General features: G+C 34.4%; 1 protein-coding gene across 1 annotated transcript in view; it reads right to left on the minus strand.

Moving 5' to 3' along the window:
• Nucleotides 1–15498, minus strand: part of LOC147228063 (uncharacterized) — a 197375-nt gene extending 181877 nt beyond the window's left edge. The window contains exon 1 of the mRNA XM_086158162.1: nucleotides 15480–15498. Within this exon, the coding sequence (XP_086014288.1) occupies nucleotides 15480–15498 (19 nt within the window). The remainder of the gene's footprint in view (nucleotides 1–15479) is intronic.
• Nucleotides 15499–16029: the final 531 nt, after the last annotated feature.

Below are 16029 nucleotides of genomic sequence, written 5' to 3' on the forward strand. Positions count from 1 at the left end.
TAGATATAGCCATATGGTCAAAAAGTGTTTATCTCACTGAGTTGAAGCTTTTTTGCAAAGGAGGCTAAATAACTAAAGATTCCTTTCTAGCAGCTTGCTGGTGCTGAAATATGTTGAAAAGGGCTTGATTCTGCATAATATAAGTCAAAAGCATTGTGATCCTGCAACATTGTAAATAGATATAGCCATATGGTCAAAAAGTGTTTATCTCACTGAGTTGAAGCTTTTTTGCAAAGGAGGCTAAATAACTAAAGATTCCTTTCTAGCAGCTTGCTGGTGCTGAAATATGTTGAAAAGGGCTTGATTCTGCATAATATAAGTCAAAATCATTGTGATCCTGCAACATTTCAAATAGATATAGCCATATGGTCAAAAAGTGTTTATCTCACTGAGTTGAAGCTTTTTTGCAAAGGAGGCTAAATAACTAAAGATTCCTTTCTAGCAGCTTGCTGGTGCTGAAATATGTTGAAAAGGGCTTGATTCTGCATAATATAAGTCAAAATCATTGTGATCCTGCAACATTTTGAATAGATATAGCCATATGGTCAAAAAGTGTTTATCTCACTGAGTTGAAGCTTTTTTGCAACAGAGTGTCAATAACTAAAGATTCCTTTCTAGCAGCTTGCTGGTGCTGAAATATTTTGAAAAGGGCTTGATTCTGCATAATATAAGTCAAAATCATTGTGATCCTGCAACATTTTGAAAAGATATAGCCATATGGTCAAAAAGTGTTTATATCACTGAGTTGAAGCTTTTTTGCAAAGGAGGCTAAATAACTAAAGATTCCTTTCTAGCAGCTTGCTGGTGCTGAAATATGTTGAAAAGGGCTTGATTCTGCATAATATAAGTCAAAATCATTGTGATCCTGCAACATTCACAATAGATATAGCCATATGGTCAAAAAGTGTTTATCTCACTGAGTTGAAGCTTTTTTGCAACAGAGTGTCAATAACTAAAGATTCCTTTCTAGCAGCTTGCTGGTGCTGAAATATGTTGAAAAGGGCTTGATTCTGCATAATATAAGTCAAAATCATTGTGATCCTGCAACATTTTGAAAAGATATAGCCATATGGTCAAAAAGTGTTTATCTCACTGAGTTGAAGCTTTTTTGCAAAGGAGGCTAAATAACTAAAGATTCCTTTCTAGCAGCTTGCTGGTGCTGAAATATGTTGAAAAGGGCTCGATTCTTCATAATATAAGTAAAAACCATTTTGATCCTGCAACATTTTGAAAAGATATAGCCATATGGTCAAAAAGTGTTTATCTCACTGAGTTGAAGCTTTTTTGAAACAGAGGCTAAATAACTAAAGATTCCTTTCTAGCAGCTTGCTGGTGCTGAAATATGTTGAAAAGGGCTTGATTCTGCATAGTATAAGTCAAAATCATTGTGATCCTGCAACATTTTGAATAGATATAGCCATATGGTCAAAAAGTGTTTATCTCACTGAGTTGAAGCTTTTTTGCAACAGAGGCTAAATAACTAAAGATTCCTTTCTAGCAGCTTGCTGGTTCTGAAATATGTTGAAAAGGGCTTGATTCTGCATAATATAAGTCAAAATCATTGTGATCCTGCAACATTTCAAATAGATATAGCCATATGGTCAAAAAGTGTTTATCTCACTGAGTTGAAGCTTTTTTGCAAAGGAGGCTAAATAACTAAAGATTCCTTTCTAGCAGCTTGCTGGTGCTGAAATATGTTGAAAAGGGCTTGATTCTGCATAATATAAGTCAAAATCCTTGTGATCCTGCAACATTTTGAAAAGATATAGCCATATGGTCAAAAAGTGTTTATCTCACTGAGTTGAAGCTTTTTTGACACAGAGTGTCAATAACTAAAAATTCCTTTCTAGCAGCTTGCTGGTGCTGAAATATGTTGAAAAGGGCTTGATTCTGCATAATATAAGTCAAAAGCATTGTGATCCTGCAACATTTTGAAAAGATATAGCCATATGGTCAAAAAGTGTTTATCTCACTGAGTTGAAGCTTTTTTGCAAAGGAGGCTAAATAACTAAAGATTCCTTTCTAGCAGCTTGCTGGTGCTGAAATATGTTGAAAAGGGCTTGATTCTGCATAATATAAGTAAAAACCATTTTGATCCTGCAACATTTTGAAAAGATATAGCCATATGGTCAAAAAGTGTTTATCTCACTGAGTTGAAGCTTTTTTGAAACAGAGGCTAAATAACTAAAGATTCCTTTCTAGCAGCTTGCTGGTGCTGAAATATGTTGAAAAGGGCTTGATTCTGCATAATATAAGTCAAAATCATTGTGATCCTGCAACATTTTGAATAGATATAGCCATATGGTCAAAAAGTGTTTATCTCACTGAGTTGAAGCTTTTTTGCAACAGAGGCTAAATAACTAAAGATTCCTTTCTAGCAGCTTGCTGGTGCTGAAATATGTTGAAAAGGGCTTGATTTCTGCATAATATAAGTCAAAATCATTGTGATCCTGCAACATTTCAAATAGATATAGCCCATATGGTCAAAAAGTGTTTATCTCACTGAGTTGAAGCCTTTTTGCAAAGGAGGCTAAATAACTAAAGATTCCTTTCTAGCACCTTGCTGGTGCTGAAATATGTTGAAAAGGGCTTGATTCTGCATAATATAAGTCAAAATCCTTGTGATCCTGCAACATTTTGAAAAGATATAGCCATATGGTCAAAAAAGTGTTTATCTCACTGAGTTGAAGCTTTTTTGCAACAGAGTGTCAATAACTAAAGATTCCTTTCTAGCAGCTTGCTGGTGCTGAAATATGTTGAAAAGGGCTTGATTCTGCATAATATAAGTCAAAAGCATTGTGATCCTGCAACATTTTGAAAAGATATAGCCATATGGTCAAAAAGTGTTTATCTCACTGAGTTGAAGCTTTTTTGCAAAGGAGGCTAAATAAACTAAAGATTCCTTTCTAGCAGCTTGTTGGTGCTGAAAGTATGTTGAAAAGGGCTTGATTCTGCATAATATAAGTCAAAATCATTGTGATCCTGCAACATTTTAAATAGATACAGCCATATGGTCAAAAAGTGTTTATCTCACTGAGTTGAAGCTTTTTTGCAACAGAGTGTCAATAACTAAAGATTCCTTTCTAGCAGCTTGCTGGTGCTGAAATATGTTGAAAAGGGCTTGATTCTGCATAATATAAGTCAAAATCATTGTGATCCTGCAACATTTTTAAAAGATATAGCCATGTGGTCAAAAAGTGTTTATCTCACTGAGTTGAAGCTTTTTTGCAAAGGAGGCTAAATAACTAAAGATTCCTTTCTAGCAGCTTGCTGGTGCTGAAATATGTTGAAAAGGGCTTGATTCTTCATAATATAAGTCAAAACCATTGTGATCCTGCAACATTTTGAAAATATATAGCCATATGGTCAAAAAGTGTTTATCTCACTGAGTTGAAGCTTTTTTGAAACAGAGGCTAAATAACTAAAGATTCATTTCTAGCAGCTTGCTGGTGCTGAAATATGTTGAAAAGGGCTTGATTCTGCATAATATAAGTCAAAATCATTGTGATCCTGCAACATTTTGAATAGATATAGCCATATGGTCAAAAAGTGTTTATCTCACTGAGTTTGAAGCTTTTTTGCAACAGAGGCTAAATAACTAAAGATTCCTTTTCTAGCAGCTTGCTGGTGCTGAAATATGTTGAAAAGGGCTTGATTCTGCATAATATAAGTCAAAAATCATTGTGATCCTGCAACATTTCAAATAGATATAGCCATATGGTCAAAAAGTGTTTATCTCACTGAGTTGAAGCTTTTTTTGAAACAGAGGCTAAATAACTAAAGATTCCTTTCTAGCAGCTTGCTGGTGCTGAAATATGTTGAAAAGGGCTTGATTCTGCATAATATAAGTCAAAATCCTTGTGATCCTGCAACATTTTGAAAAGATATAGCCATATGGTCAAAAAGTGTTTATCTCACTGAGTTGAAGCTTTTTTTGACACAGAGTGTCAATAACTAAAGATTCCTTTCTAGCAGCTTGCTGGTGCTGAAATATGTTGAAAAGGGCTTGATTCTGCATAATATAAGTCAAAAGCATTGTGATCCTGCAACATTTTGAAAAGATATAGCCATATGGTCAAAAAGTGTTTATCTCACTGAGTTGAAGCTTTTTTGCAAAGGAGGCTAAATAACTAAAGATTCCTTTCTAGCAGCTTGCTGGTGCTGAAATATGTTGAAAAGGGCTTGATTCTTCATGATATAAGTAAAAACCATTTTGATCCTGCAACATTTTGAAAAGATATAGCCATATGGTCAAAAAGTGTTTATCTCACTGAGTTGAAGCTTTTTTGAAACAGAGGCTAAATAACTAAAGATTCCTTTCTAGCAGCTTGCTGGTGCTGAAATATGTTGAAAAGGGCTTGATTCTGCATAATATAAGTCAAAATCATTGTGATCCTGCAACATTTTGAATAGATATAGCCATATGGTCAAAAAGTTGTTTATCTCACTGAGTTGAAGCTTTTTTGCAACAGAGGCTAAATAACTAAAGATTCCTTTCTAGCAGCTTGCTGGTGCTGAAATATGTTGAAAAGGGCTTGATTCTGCATAATATAAGTCAAAATCATTGTGATCCTGCAACATTTCAAATAGATATAGCCATATGGTCAAAAAGTGTTTATCTCACTGAGTTGAAGCCTTTTTGCAAAGGAGGCTAAATAACTAAAGATTCCTTTCTAGCAGCTTGCTGGTGCTGAAATATGTTGAAAAGGGCTTGATTCTGCATAATATAAGTCAAAATCCTTGTGATCCTGCAACATTTTGAAAAGATTATAGCCATATGGTCAAAAAGTGTTTATCTCACTGAGTTGAAGCTTTTTTGCAAAAGAGTGTCAATAACTAAAGATTCCTTTATAGCAGCTTGCTGGTGCTGAAATATGTTGAAAAGGGCTTGATTCTGCATAATATAAGTCAAAAGCATTGTGATCCTGCAACATTTTGAAAAGATATAGCCATATGGTCAAAAAGTGTTTATCTCACTGTGTTGAAGCTTTTTTGCAAAGGAGGCTAAATAACTAAAGATTCCTTTCTAGCAGCTTGTTGGTGCTGAAATATGTTGAAAAGGGCTTGATTCTGCATAATATAAGTCAAAATCATTGTGATCCTGCAACATTTTAAATAGATATAGCCATATGGTCAAAAAGTGTTTATCTCACTGAGTTGAAGCTTTTTTGCAACAGAGTGTCAATAACTAAAGATTCCTTTCTAGCAGCTTGCTGGTGCTGAAATATGTTGAAAAGGGCTTGATTCTGCATAATATAAGTCAAAATCATTGTGATCCTGCAACATTTTTAAAAGATATAGCCATATGGTCAAAAAGTGTTTATCTCACTGAGTTGAAGCTTTTTTGCAAAGGAGGCTAAATAACTAAAGATTCCTTTCTAGCAGCTTGCTGGTGCTGAAATATGTTGAAAAGGGCTTGATTCTTCATAATATAAGTCAAAACCATTGTGATCCTGCAACATTTTGAAAATATATAGCCATATGGTCAAAAAGTGTTTATCTCACTGAGTTGAAGCTTTTTTGAAACAGAGGCTAAATAACTAAAGATTCCTTTCTAGCAGCTTGCTGGTGCTGAAATATGTTGAAAAGGGCTTGATTCTGCATAATATAAGTCAAAATCATTGTGATCCTGCAACATTTTGAATAGATATAGCCATATGGTCAAAAAGTGTTTATCTCACTGAGTTGAAGCTTTTTTGCAACAGAGGCTAAATAACTAAAGATTCCTTTCTAGCAGCTTGCTGGTGCTGAAATATGTTGAAAAGGGCTTGATTCTGCATAATATAAGTCAAAATCATTGTGATCCTGCAACATTTCAAATAGATATAGCCATATGGTCAAAAAGTGTTTATCTCACTGAGTTGAAGCTTTTTTGCAACAGAGTGTCAATAACTAAAGATTCCTTTCTAGCAGCTTGCTGGTGCTGAAATATGTTGAAAAGGGCTTGATTCTGCATAATATAAGTCAAAATCATTGTGATCCTGCAACATTTCAAATAGATATAGCCATATGGTCAAAAAGTGTTTATCTCACTGAGTTGAAGCTTTTTTGCAACAGAGGCTAAATAACTAAAGAGTCCTTTCTAGCAGCTTGCTGTTGCTGAAATATGTTGAAAAGGGCTTGATTCTGCATAATATAAGTCAAAAGCATTGTGATCCTGCAACATTGTAAATAGATATAGCCATATGGTCAAAAAGTGTTTATCTCACTGAGTTGAAGCTTTTTTGCAAAGGAGGCTAAATAACTAAAGATTCCTTTCTAGCAGCTTGCTGGTGCTGAAATATGTTGAAAAGGGCTTGATTCTGCATAATATAAGTCAAAAGCATTGTGATCCTGCAACATTGTAAATAGATATAGCCATATGGTCAAAAAGTGTTTATCTCACTGAGTTGAAGCTTTTTTGCAAAGGAGGCTAAATAACTAAAGATTCCTTTCTAGCAGCTTGCTGGTGCTGAAATATGTTGAAAAGGGCTTGATTCTGCATAATATAAGTCAAAATCATTGTGATCCTGCAACATTTCAAATAGATATAGCCATATGGTCAAAAAGTGTTTATCTCACTGAGTTGAAGCTTTTTTGCAAAGGAGGCTAAATAACTAAAGATTCCTTTTCTAGCAGCTTGCTGGTGCTGAAATATGTTGAAAAGGGCTTGATTCTGCATAATATAAGTCAAAATCATTGTGATCCTGCAACATTTTGAATAGATATAGCCATATGGTCAAAAAGTGTTTATCTCACTGAGTTGAAGCTTTTTTGCAACAGAGTGTCAATAACTAAAGATTCCTTTCTAGCAGCTTGCTGGTGCTGAAATATTTTGAAAAGGCTTGATTCTGCATAATATAAGTCAAAATCATTGTGATCCTGCAACATTTTGAAAAGATATAGCCATATGGTCAAAAAGTGTTTATATCACTGAGTTGAAGCTTTTTTGCAAAGGAGGCTAAATAACTAAAGATTCCTTTCTAGCAGCTTGCTGGTGCTGAAATATGTTGAAAAGGGCTTGATTCTGCATAATATAAGTCAAAATCATTGTGATCCTGCAACATTCACAATAGATATAGCCATATGGTCAAAAAGTGTTTATCTCACTGAGTTGAAGCTTTTTTGCAACAGAGTGTCAATAACTAAAGATTCCTTTCTAGCAGCTTGCTGGTGCTGAAATATGTTGAAAAGGGCTTGATTCTGCATAATATAAGTCAAAATCATTGTGATCCTGCAACATTTTGAAAAGATATAGCCATATGGTCAAAAAGTGTTTATCTCACTGAGTTGAAGCTTTTTTGCAAAGGAGGCTAAATAACTAAAGATTCCTTTCTAGCAGCTTGCTGGTGCTGAAATATGTTGAAAAGGGCTCGATTCTTCATAATATAAGTAAAAACCATTTTGATCCTGCAACATTTTGAAAAGATATAGCCATATGGTCAAAAAGTGTTTATCTCACTGAGTTGAAGCTTTTTTGAAACAGAGGCTAAATAACTAAAGATTCCTTTCTAGCAGCTTGCTGGTGCTGAAATATGTTGAAAAGGGCTTGATTCTGCATAATATAAGTCAAAATCATTGTGATCCTGCAACATTTTGAATAGATATAGCCATATGGTCAAAAAGTGTTTATCTCACTGAGTTGAAGCTTTTTTGCAACAGAGGCTAAATAACTAAAGATTCCTTTCTAGCAGCTTGCTGGTGCTGAAATATGTTGAAAAGGGCTTGATTCTGCATAATATATGTCAAAATCATTGTGATCCTGCAACATTTCAAATAGATATAGCCATATGGTCAAAAAGTGTTTATCTCACTGAGTTGAAGCTTTTTTGCAAAGGAGGCTAAATAACTAAAGATTCCTTTCTAGCAGCTTGCTGGTGCTGAAATATGTTGAAAAGGGCTTGATTCTGCATAATATAAGTCAAAATCCTTGTGATCCTGCAACATTTTGAAAAGATATAGCCATATGGTCAAAAAGTGTTTATCTCACTGAGTTGAAGCTTTTTTGACACAGAGTGTCAATAACTAAAAATTCCTTTCTAGCAGCTTGCTGGTGCTGAAATATGTTGAAAAGGGCTTGATTCTGCATAATATAAGTCAAAAGCATTGTGATCCTGCAACATTTTGAAAAGATATAGCCATATGGTCAAAAAGTGTTTATCTCACTGAGTTGAAGCTTTTTTGCAAAGGAGGCTAAATAACTAAAGATTCCTTTCTAGCAGCTTGCTGGTGCTGAAATATGTTGAAAAGGGCTTGATTCTGCATAATATAAGTAAAAACCATTTTGATCCTGCAACATTTTGAAAAGATATAGCCATATGGTCAAAAAGTGTTTATCTCACTGAGTTGAAGCTTTTTTGAAACAGAGGCTAAATAACTAAAGATTCCTTTCTAGCAGCTTGCTGGTGCTGAAATATGTTGAAAAGGGCTTGATTCTGCATAATATAAGTCAAAATCATTGTGATCCTGCAACATTTTGAATAGATATAGCCATATGGTCAAAAAGTGTTTATCTCACTGAGTTGAAGCTTTTTTGCAACAGAGGCTAAATAACTAAAGATTCCTTTCTAGCAGCTTGCTGGTGCTGAAATATGTTGAAAAGGGCTTGATTCTGCATAATATAAGTCAAAATCATTGTGATCCTGCAACATTTCAAATAGATATAGCCATATGGTCAAAAAGTGTTTATCTCACTGAGTTGAAGCCTTTTTGCAAAGGAGGCTAAATAACTAAAGATTCCTTTCTAGCACCTTGCTGGTGCTGAAATATGTTGAAAAGGGCTTGATTCTGCATAATATAAGTCAAAATCCTTGTGATCCTGCAACATTTTGAAAAGATATAGCCATATGGTCAAAAAGTGTTTATCTCACTGAGTTGAAGCTTTTTTGCAACAGAGTGTCAATAACTAAAGATTCCTTTCTAGCAGCTTGCTGGTGCTGAAATATGTTGAAAAGGGCTTGATTCTGCATAATATAAGTCAAAAGCATTGTGATCCTGCAACATTTTGAAAAGATATAGCCATATGGTCAAAAAGTGTTTATCTCACTGAGTTGAAGCTTTTTTGCAAAGGAGGCTAAATAACTAAAGATTCCTTTCTAGCAGCTTGTTGGTGCTGAAATATGTTGAAAAGGGCTTGATTCTGCATAATATAAGTCAAAATCATTGTGATCCTGCAACATTTTAAATAGATACAGCCATATGGTCAAAAAGTGTTTATCTCACTGAGTTGAAGCTTTTTTGCAACAGAGTGTCAATAACTAAAGATTCCTTTCTAGCAGCTTGCTGGTGCTGAATAATGTTGAAAAGGGCTTGATTCTGCATAATATAAGTCAAAATCATTGTGATCCTGCAACATTTTTAAAAGATATAGCCATGTGGTCAAAAAGTGTTTATCTCACTGAGTTGAAGCTTTTTTGCAAAGGAGGCTAAATAACTAAAGATTCCTTTCTAGCAGCTTGCTGGTGCTGAAATATGTTGAAAAGGGCTTGATTCTTCATAATATAAGTCAAAACCATTGTGATCCTGCAACATTTTGAAAATATATAGCCATATGGTCAAAAAGTGTTTATCTCACTGAGTTGAAGCTTTTTTGAAACAGAGGCTAAATAACTAAAGATTCATTTCTAGCAGCTTGCTGGTGCTGAAATATGTTGAAAAGGGCTTGATTCTGCATAATATAAGTCAAAATCATTGTGATCCTGCAACATTTTGAATAGATATAGCCATATGGTCAAAAAGTGTTTATCTCACTGAGTTGAAGCTTTTTTGCAACAGAGGCTAAATAACTAAAGATTCCTTTCTAGCAGCTTGCTGGTGCTGAAATATGTTGAAAAGGGCTTGATTCTGCATAATATAAGTCAAAATCATTGTGATCCTGCAACATTTCAAATAGATATAGCCATATGGTCAAAAAGTGTTTATCTCACTGAGTTGAAGCTTTTTTTGAAACAGAGGCTAAATAACTAAAGATTCCTTTCTAGCAGCTTGCTGGTGCTGAAATATGTTGAAAAGGGCTTGATTCTGCATAATATAAGTCAAAATCCTTGTGATCCTGCAACATTTTGAAAAGATATAGCCATATGGTCAAAAAGTGTTTATCTCACTGAGTTGAAGCTTTTTTGACACAGAGTGTCAATAACTAAAGATTCCTTTCTAGCAGCTTGCTGGTGCTGAAATATGTTGAAAAGGGCTTGATTCTGCATAATATAAGTCAAAAGCATTGTGATCCTGCAACATTTTGAAAAGATATAGCCATATGGTCAAAAAGTGTTTATCTCACTGAGTTGAAGCTTTTTTGCAAAGGAGGCTAAATAACTAAAGATTCCTTTCTAGCAGCTTGCTGGTGCTGAAATATGTTGAAAAGGGCTTGATTCTTCATGATATAAGTAAAAACCATTTTGATCCTGCAACATTTTGAAAAGATATAGCCATATGGTCAAAAAGTGTTTATCTCACTGAGTTGAAGCTTTTTTGAAACAGAGGCTAAATAACTAAAGATTCCTTTCTAGCAGCTTGCTGGTGCTGAAATATGTTGAAAAGGGCTTGATTCTGCATAATATAAGTCAAAATCATTGTGATCCTGCAACATTTTGAATAGATATAGCCATATGGTCAAAAAGTGTTTATCTCACTGAGTTGAAGCTTTTTTGCAACAGAGGCTAAATAACTAAAGATTCCTTTCTAGCAGCTTGCTGGTGCTGAAATATGTTGAAAAGGGCTTGATTCTGCATAATATAAGTCAAAATCATTGTGATCCTGCAACATTTCAAATAGATATAGCCATATGGTCAAAAAGTGTTTATCTCACTGAGTTGAAGCCTTTTTGCAAAGGAGGCTAAATAACTAAAGATTCCTTTCTAGCAGCTTGCTGGTGCTGAAATATGTTGAAAAGGGCTTGATTCTGCATAATATAAGTCAAAATCCTTGTGATCCTGCAACATTTTGAAAAGATATAGCCATATGGTCAAAAAGTGTTTATCTCACTGAGTTGAAGCTTTTTTGCAAAAGAGTGTCAATAACTAAAGATTCCTTTATAGCAGCTTGCTGGTGCTGAAATATGTTGAAAAGGGCTTGATTCTGCATAATATAAGTCAAAAGCATTGTGATCCTGCAACATTTTGAAAAGATATAGCCATATGGTCAAAAAGTGTTTATCTCACTGTGTTGAAGCTTTTTTGCAAAGGAGGCTAAATAACTAAAGATTCCTTTCTAGCAGCTTGTTGGTGCTGAAATATGTTGAAAAGGGCTTGATTCTGCATAATATAAGTCAAAATCATTGTGATCCTGCAACATTTTAAATAGATATAGCCATATGGTCAAAAAGTGTTTATCTCACTGAGTTGAAGCTTTTTTGCAACAGAGTGTCAATAACTAAAGATTCCTTTCTAGCAGCTTGCTGGTGCTGAAATATGTTGAAAAGGGCTTGATTCTGCATAATATAAGTCAAAATCATTGTGATCCTGCAACATTTTTAAAAGATATAGCCATATGGTCAAAAAGTGTTTATCTCACTGAGTTGAAGCTTTTTTGCAAAGGAGGCTAAATAACTAAAGATTCCTTTCTAGCAGCTTGCTGGTGCTGAAATATGTTGAAAAGGGCTTGATTCTTCATAATATAAGTCAAAACCATTGTGATCCTGCAACATTTTGAAAATATATAGCCATATGGTCAAAAAGTGTTTATCTCACTGAGTTGAAGCTTTTTTGAAACAGAGGCTAAATAACTAAAGATTCCTTTCTAGCAGCTTGCTGGTGCTGAAATATGTTGAAAAGGGCTTGATTCTGCATAATATAAGTCAAAATCATTGTGATCCTGCAACATTTTGAATAGATATAGCCATATGGTCAAAAAGTGTTTATCTCACTGAGTTGAAGCTTTTTTGCAACAGAGTGTCAATAACTAAAGATTCCTTTCTAGCAGCTTGCTGGTGCTGAAATATGTTGAAAAGGGCTTGATTCTGCATAATATAAGTCAAAATCATTGTGATCCTGCAACATTTTTAAAAGATATAGCCATATGGTCAAAAAGTGTTTATCTCACTGAGTTGAAGCTTTTTTGCAACAGAGTGTCAATAACTAAAGATTCCTTTCTAGCAGCTTGCTGGTGCTGAAATATGTTGAAAAGGGCTTGATTCTGCATAATATAAGTCAAAATCATTGTGATCCTGCAACATTTTAAAAAGATATAGCCATATGGTCAAAAAGTGTTTATCTCACTGAGTTGAAGCTTTTTTGTAACAGAGTGAAAATAACTAAAGATTCCTTTCTAGCAGCTTGCTGGTGCTGAAATATGTTGAAAAGGGCTTGATTCTGCATAATATAAGTCAAAATCATTGTGATCCTGCAACATTTCAAATAGATATAGCCATATGGTCAAAAAGTGTTTATCTCACTGAGTTGAAGCTTTTTTGCAACAGAGGCTAAATAACTAAAGAGTCCTTTCTAGCAGCTTGCTGGTGCTGAAATATGTTGAAAAGGGCTTGATTCTGCATAATATAAGTCAAAATCATTGTGATCCTGCAACATTTTAAAAAGATATAGCCATATGGTCAAAAAGTGTTTATCTCACTGAGTTGAAGCTTTTTTGTAACAGAGTGAAAATAACTAAAGATTCCTTTCTAGCAGCTTGCTGGTGCTGAAATATGTTGAAAAGGGCTTGATTCTGCATAATATAAGTCAAAAGCATTGTGATCCTGCAACATTTTAAATAGATATAGCCATATGGTCAAAAAGTGTTTATCTCATTGAGTTGAAGCTTTTTTGCAACAGAGTGTCAATAACTAAAGATTCCTTTCTAGCAGCTTGCTGGTGCTGAAATATGTTGAAAAGGGCTTGATTCTGCATAATATAAGTCAAAATCATTGTGATCCTGCAACATTTTGAAAAAATATAGCCATATGGTCAAAAAGTGTTTATCTCACTGAGTTGAAGCTTTTTTGCAAAGGAGGCTAAATAACTAAAGATTCCTTTCTAGCAGCTTGCTGGTGCTGAAATATGTTGAAAAGGGCTTGATTCTGCATAATATAAGTCAAAATCATTGTGATCCTGCAACATTTCAAATAGATATAGCCATATGGTCAAAAAGTGTTTATCTCACTGAGTTGAAGCTTTTTTTGCAACAGAGTGTCAATAACTAAAGATTCCTTTCTAGCAGCTTGCTGGTGCTGAAATATGTTGAAAAGGGCTTGATTCTGCATAATATAAGTCAAAATCATTGTGATCCTGCAACATTTCAAATAGATATAGCCATATGGTCAAAAAGTGTTTATCTCACTGAGTTGAAGCTTTTTTGCAAAGGAGGATAAATAACTAAAGATTCCTTTCTAGCAGCTTGCTGGTGCTGAAATATGTTGAAAAGGGCTTGATTCTGCATAATATAAGTCAAAATCATTGTGATCCTGCAACATTTTAAATAGATATAGCCATATGGTCAAAAAGTGTTTATCTCACTGAGTTGAAGCTTTTTTGGAACAGAGTGTCAATAACTAAAGATTCCTTTCTAGCAGCTTGCTGGTGCTGAAATATGTTGAAAAGGGCTTGATTCTGCATAATATAAGTCAAAATCATTTTTCTTCCTGCAACATTTTGAAAAGATATAGCCATATGGTCAAAAAGTGTTTATCTCACTGAGTTGAAGCTTTTTTGCAACAGAGTGTCAATAACTAAAGATTCCTTTCTAGCAGCTTGCTGGTGCTGAAATATGTTGAAAAGGGCTTGATTCTGCATAATATAAGTCAAAATCCTTGTGATCCTGCAACATTTTAAATAGATATAGCCATATGGTCAAAAAGTGTTTATCTCACTGAGTTGAAGCTTTTTTGCAAAGGAGGCTAAATAACTAAAGATTCCTTTCTAGCAGCTTGCTGGTGCTGAAATATGTTGAAAAGGGCTTGATTCTGCATAATATAAGTCAAAATCATTGTGATCCTGCAACATTTCAAATAGATATAGCCATATGGTCAAAAAGTGTTTATCTCACTGAGTTGAAGCTTTTTTGCAACAGATGCTAAATAACTAAAGAGTCCTTTCTAGCAGCTTGCTGGTGCTGAAATATGTTGAAAAGGGCTTGATTCTGCATAATATAAGTCAAAATCATTGTGATCCTGCAACATTTCAAATAGATATAGCCATAAGGTCAAAAAGTGTTTATCTCACTGAGTTGAAGCTTTTTTGCAACAGAGTGTCAATAACTAAAGATTCCTTTCTAGCAGCTTGCTGGTGCTGAAATATGTTGAAAAGGGCTTGATTCTGCATAATATAAGTCAAAATCATTGTGATCCTGCAACATTTTTAAAAGATATAGCCATATGGTCAAAAAGTGTTTATCTCACTGAGTTGAAGCTTTTTTGCAACAGAGTGTCAATAACTAAAGATTCCTTTCTAGCAGCTTGCTGTTGCTGAAATATGTTGAAAAGGGCTTGATTCTGCATAATATAAGTCAAAATCATTGTGATCCTGCAACATTTTAAAAAGATATAGCCATATGGTCAAAAAGTGTTTATCTCACTGAGTTGAAGCTTTTTTGTAACAGAGTGAAAATAACTAAAGATTCCTTTCTAGCAGCTTGCTGGTGCTGAAATATGTTGAAAAGGGCTTGATTCTGCATAATATAAGTCAAAATCATTGTGATCCTGCAACATTTCAAATAGATATAGCCATATGGTCAAAAAGTGTTTATCTCACTGAGTTGAAGCTTTTTTGCAACAGAGGCTAAATAACTAAAGATTCCTTTCTAGCAGCTTGCTGGTGCTGAAATATGTTGAAAAGGGCTTGATTCTGCATAATATAAGTCAAAATCATTGTGATCCTGCAACATTTTAAAAAGATATAGCCATATGGTCAAAAAGTGTTTATCTCACTGAGTTGAAGCTTTTTTGTAACAGAGTGAAAATAACTAAAGATTCCTTTCTAGCAGCTTGCTGGTGCTGAAATATGTTGAAAAGGGCTTGATTCTGCATAATATAGTCAAAATCATTGTGATCCTGCTAACATTTCAAATAGATATAGCCATATGGTCAAAAAGTGTTTATCTCACTGAGTTGAAGCTTTTTTTGAAACAGAGGCTAAATAACTAAAGATTCCTTTCTAGCAGCTTGCTGGTGCTGAAATATGTTGAAAAGGGCTTGATTCTGCATAATATAAGTCAAAATCCTTGTGATCCTGCAACATTTTGAAAAGATATAGCCATATGGTCAAAAAGTGTTTATCTCACTGAGTTGAAGCTTTTTTGACACAGAGTGTCAATAACTAAAGATTCCTTTCTAGCAGCTTGCTGGTGCTGAAATATGTTGAAAAGGGCTTGATTCTGCATAATATAAGTCAAAAGCATTGTGATCCTGCAACATTTTGAAAAGATATAGCCATATGGTCAAAAAGTGTTTATCTCACTGAGTTGAAGCTTTTTTGCAAAGGAGGCTAAATAACTAAAGATTCCTTTCTAGCAGCTTGCTGGTGCTGAAATATGTTGAAAAGGGCTTGATTCTTCATGATATAAGTAAAAACCATTTTGATCCTGCAACATTTTGAAAAGATATAGCCATATGGTCAAAAAGTGTTTATCTCACTGAGTTGAAGCTTTTTTGAAACAGAGGCTAAATAACTAAAGATTCCTTTCTAGCAGCTTGCTGGTGCTGAAATATGTTGAAAAGGGCTTGATTCTGCATAATATAAGTCAAAATCATTGTGATCCTGCAACATTTTGAATAGATATAGCCATATGGTCAAAAAGTGTTTATCTCACTGAGTTGAAGCTTTTTTGCAACAGAGGCTAAATAACTAAAGATTCCTTTCTAGCAGCTTGCTGGTGCTGAAATATGTTGAAAAGGGCTTGATTCTGCATAATATAAGTCAAAATCATTGTGATCCTGCAACATTTCAAATAGATATAGCCATATGGTCAAAAAGTGTTTATCTCACTGAGTTGAAGCCTTTTTGCAAAGGAGGCTAAATAACTAAAGATTCCTTTCTAGCAGCTTGCTGGTGCTGAAATATGTTGAAAAGGGCTTGATTCTGCATAATATAAGTCAAAATCCTTGTGATCCTGCAACATTTT

The sequence above is a fragment of the Fistularia commersonii genome, chromosome 13 (genome assembly GCF_037954325.1).
Source record: "Fistularia commersonii isolate RoL2024-O1a breed Wild chromosome 13, RoL_Fcom_v1.0, whole genome shotgun sequence".
In the NCBI taxonomy this organism is placed as follows: Eukaryota; Metazoa; Chordata; class Actinopteri; order Syngnathiformes; family Fistulariidae; genus Fistularia; species Fistularia commersonii.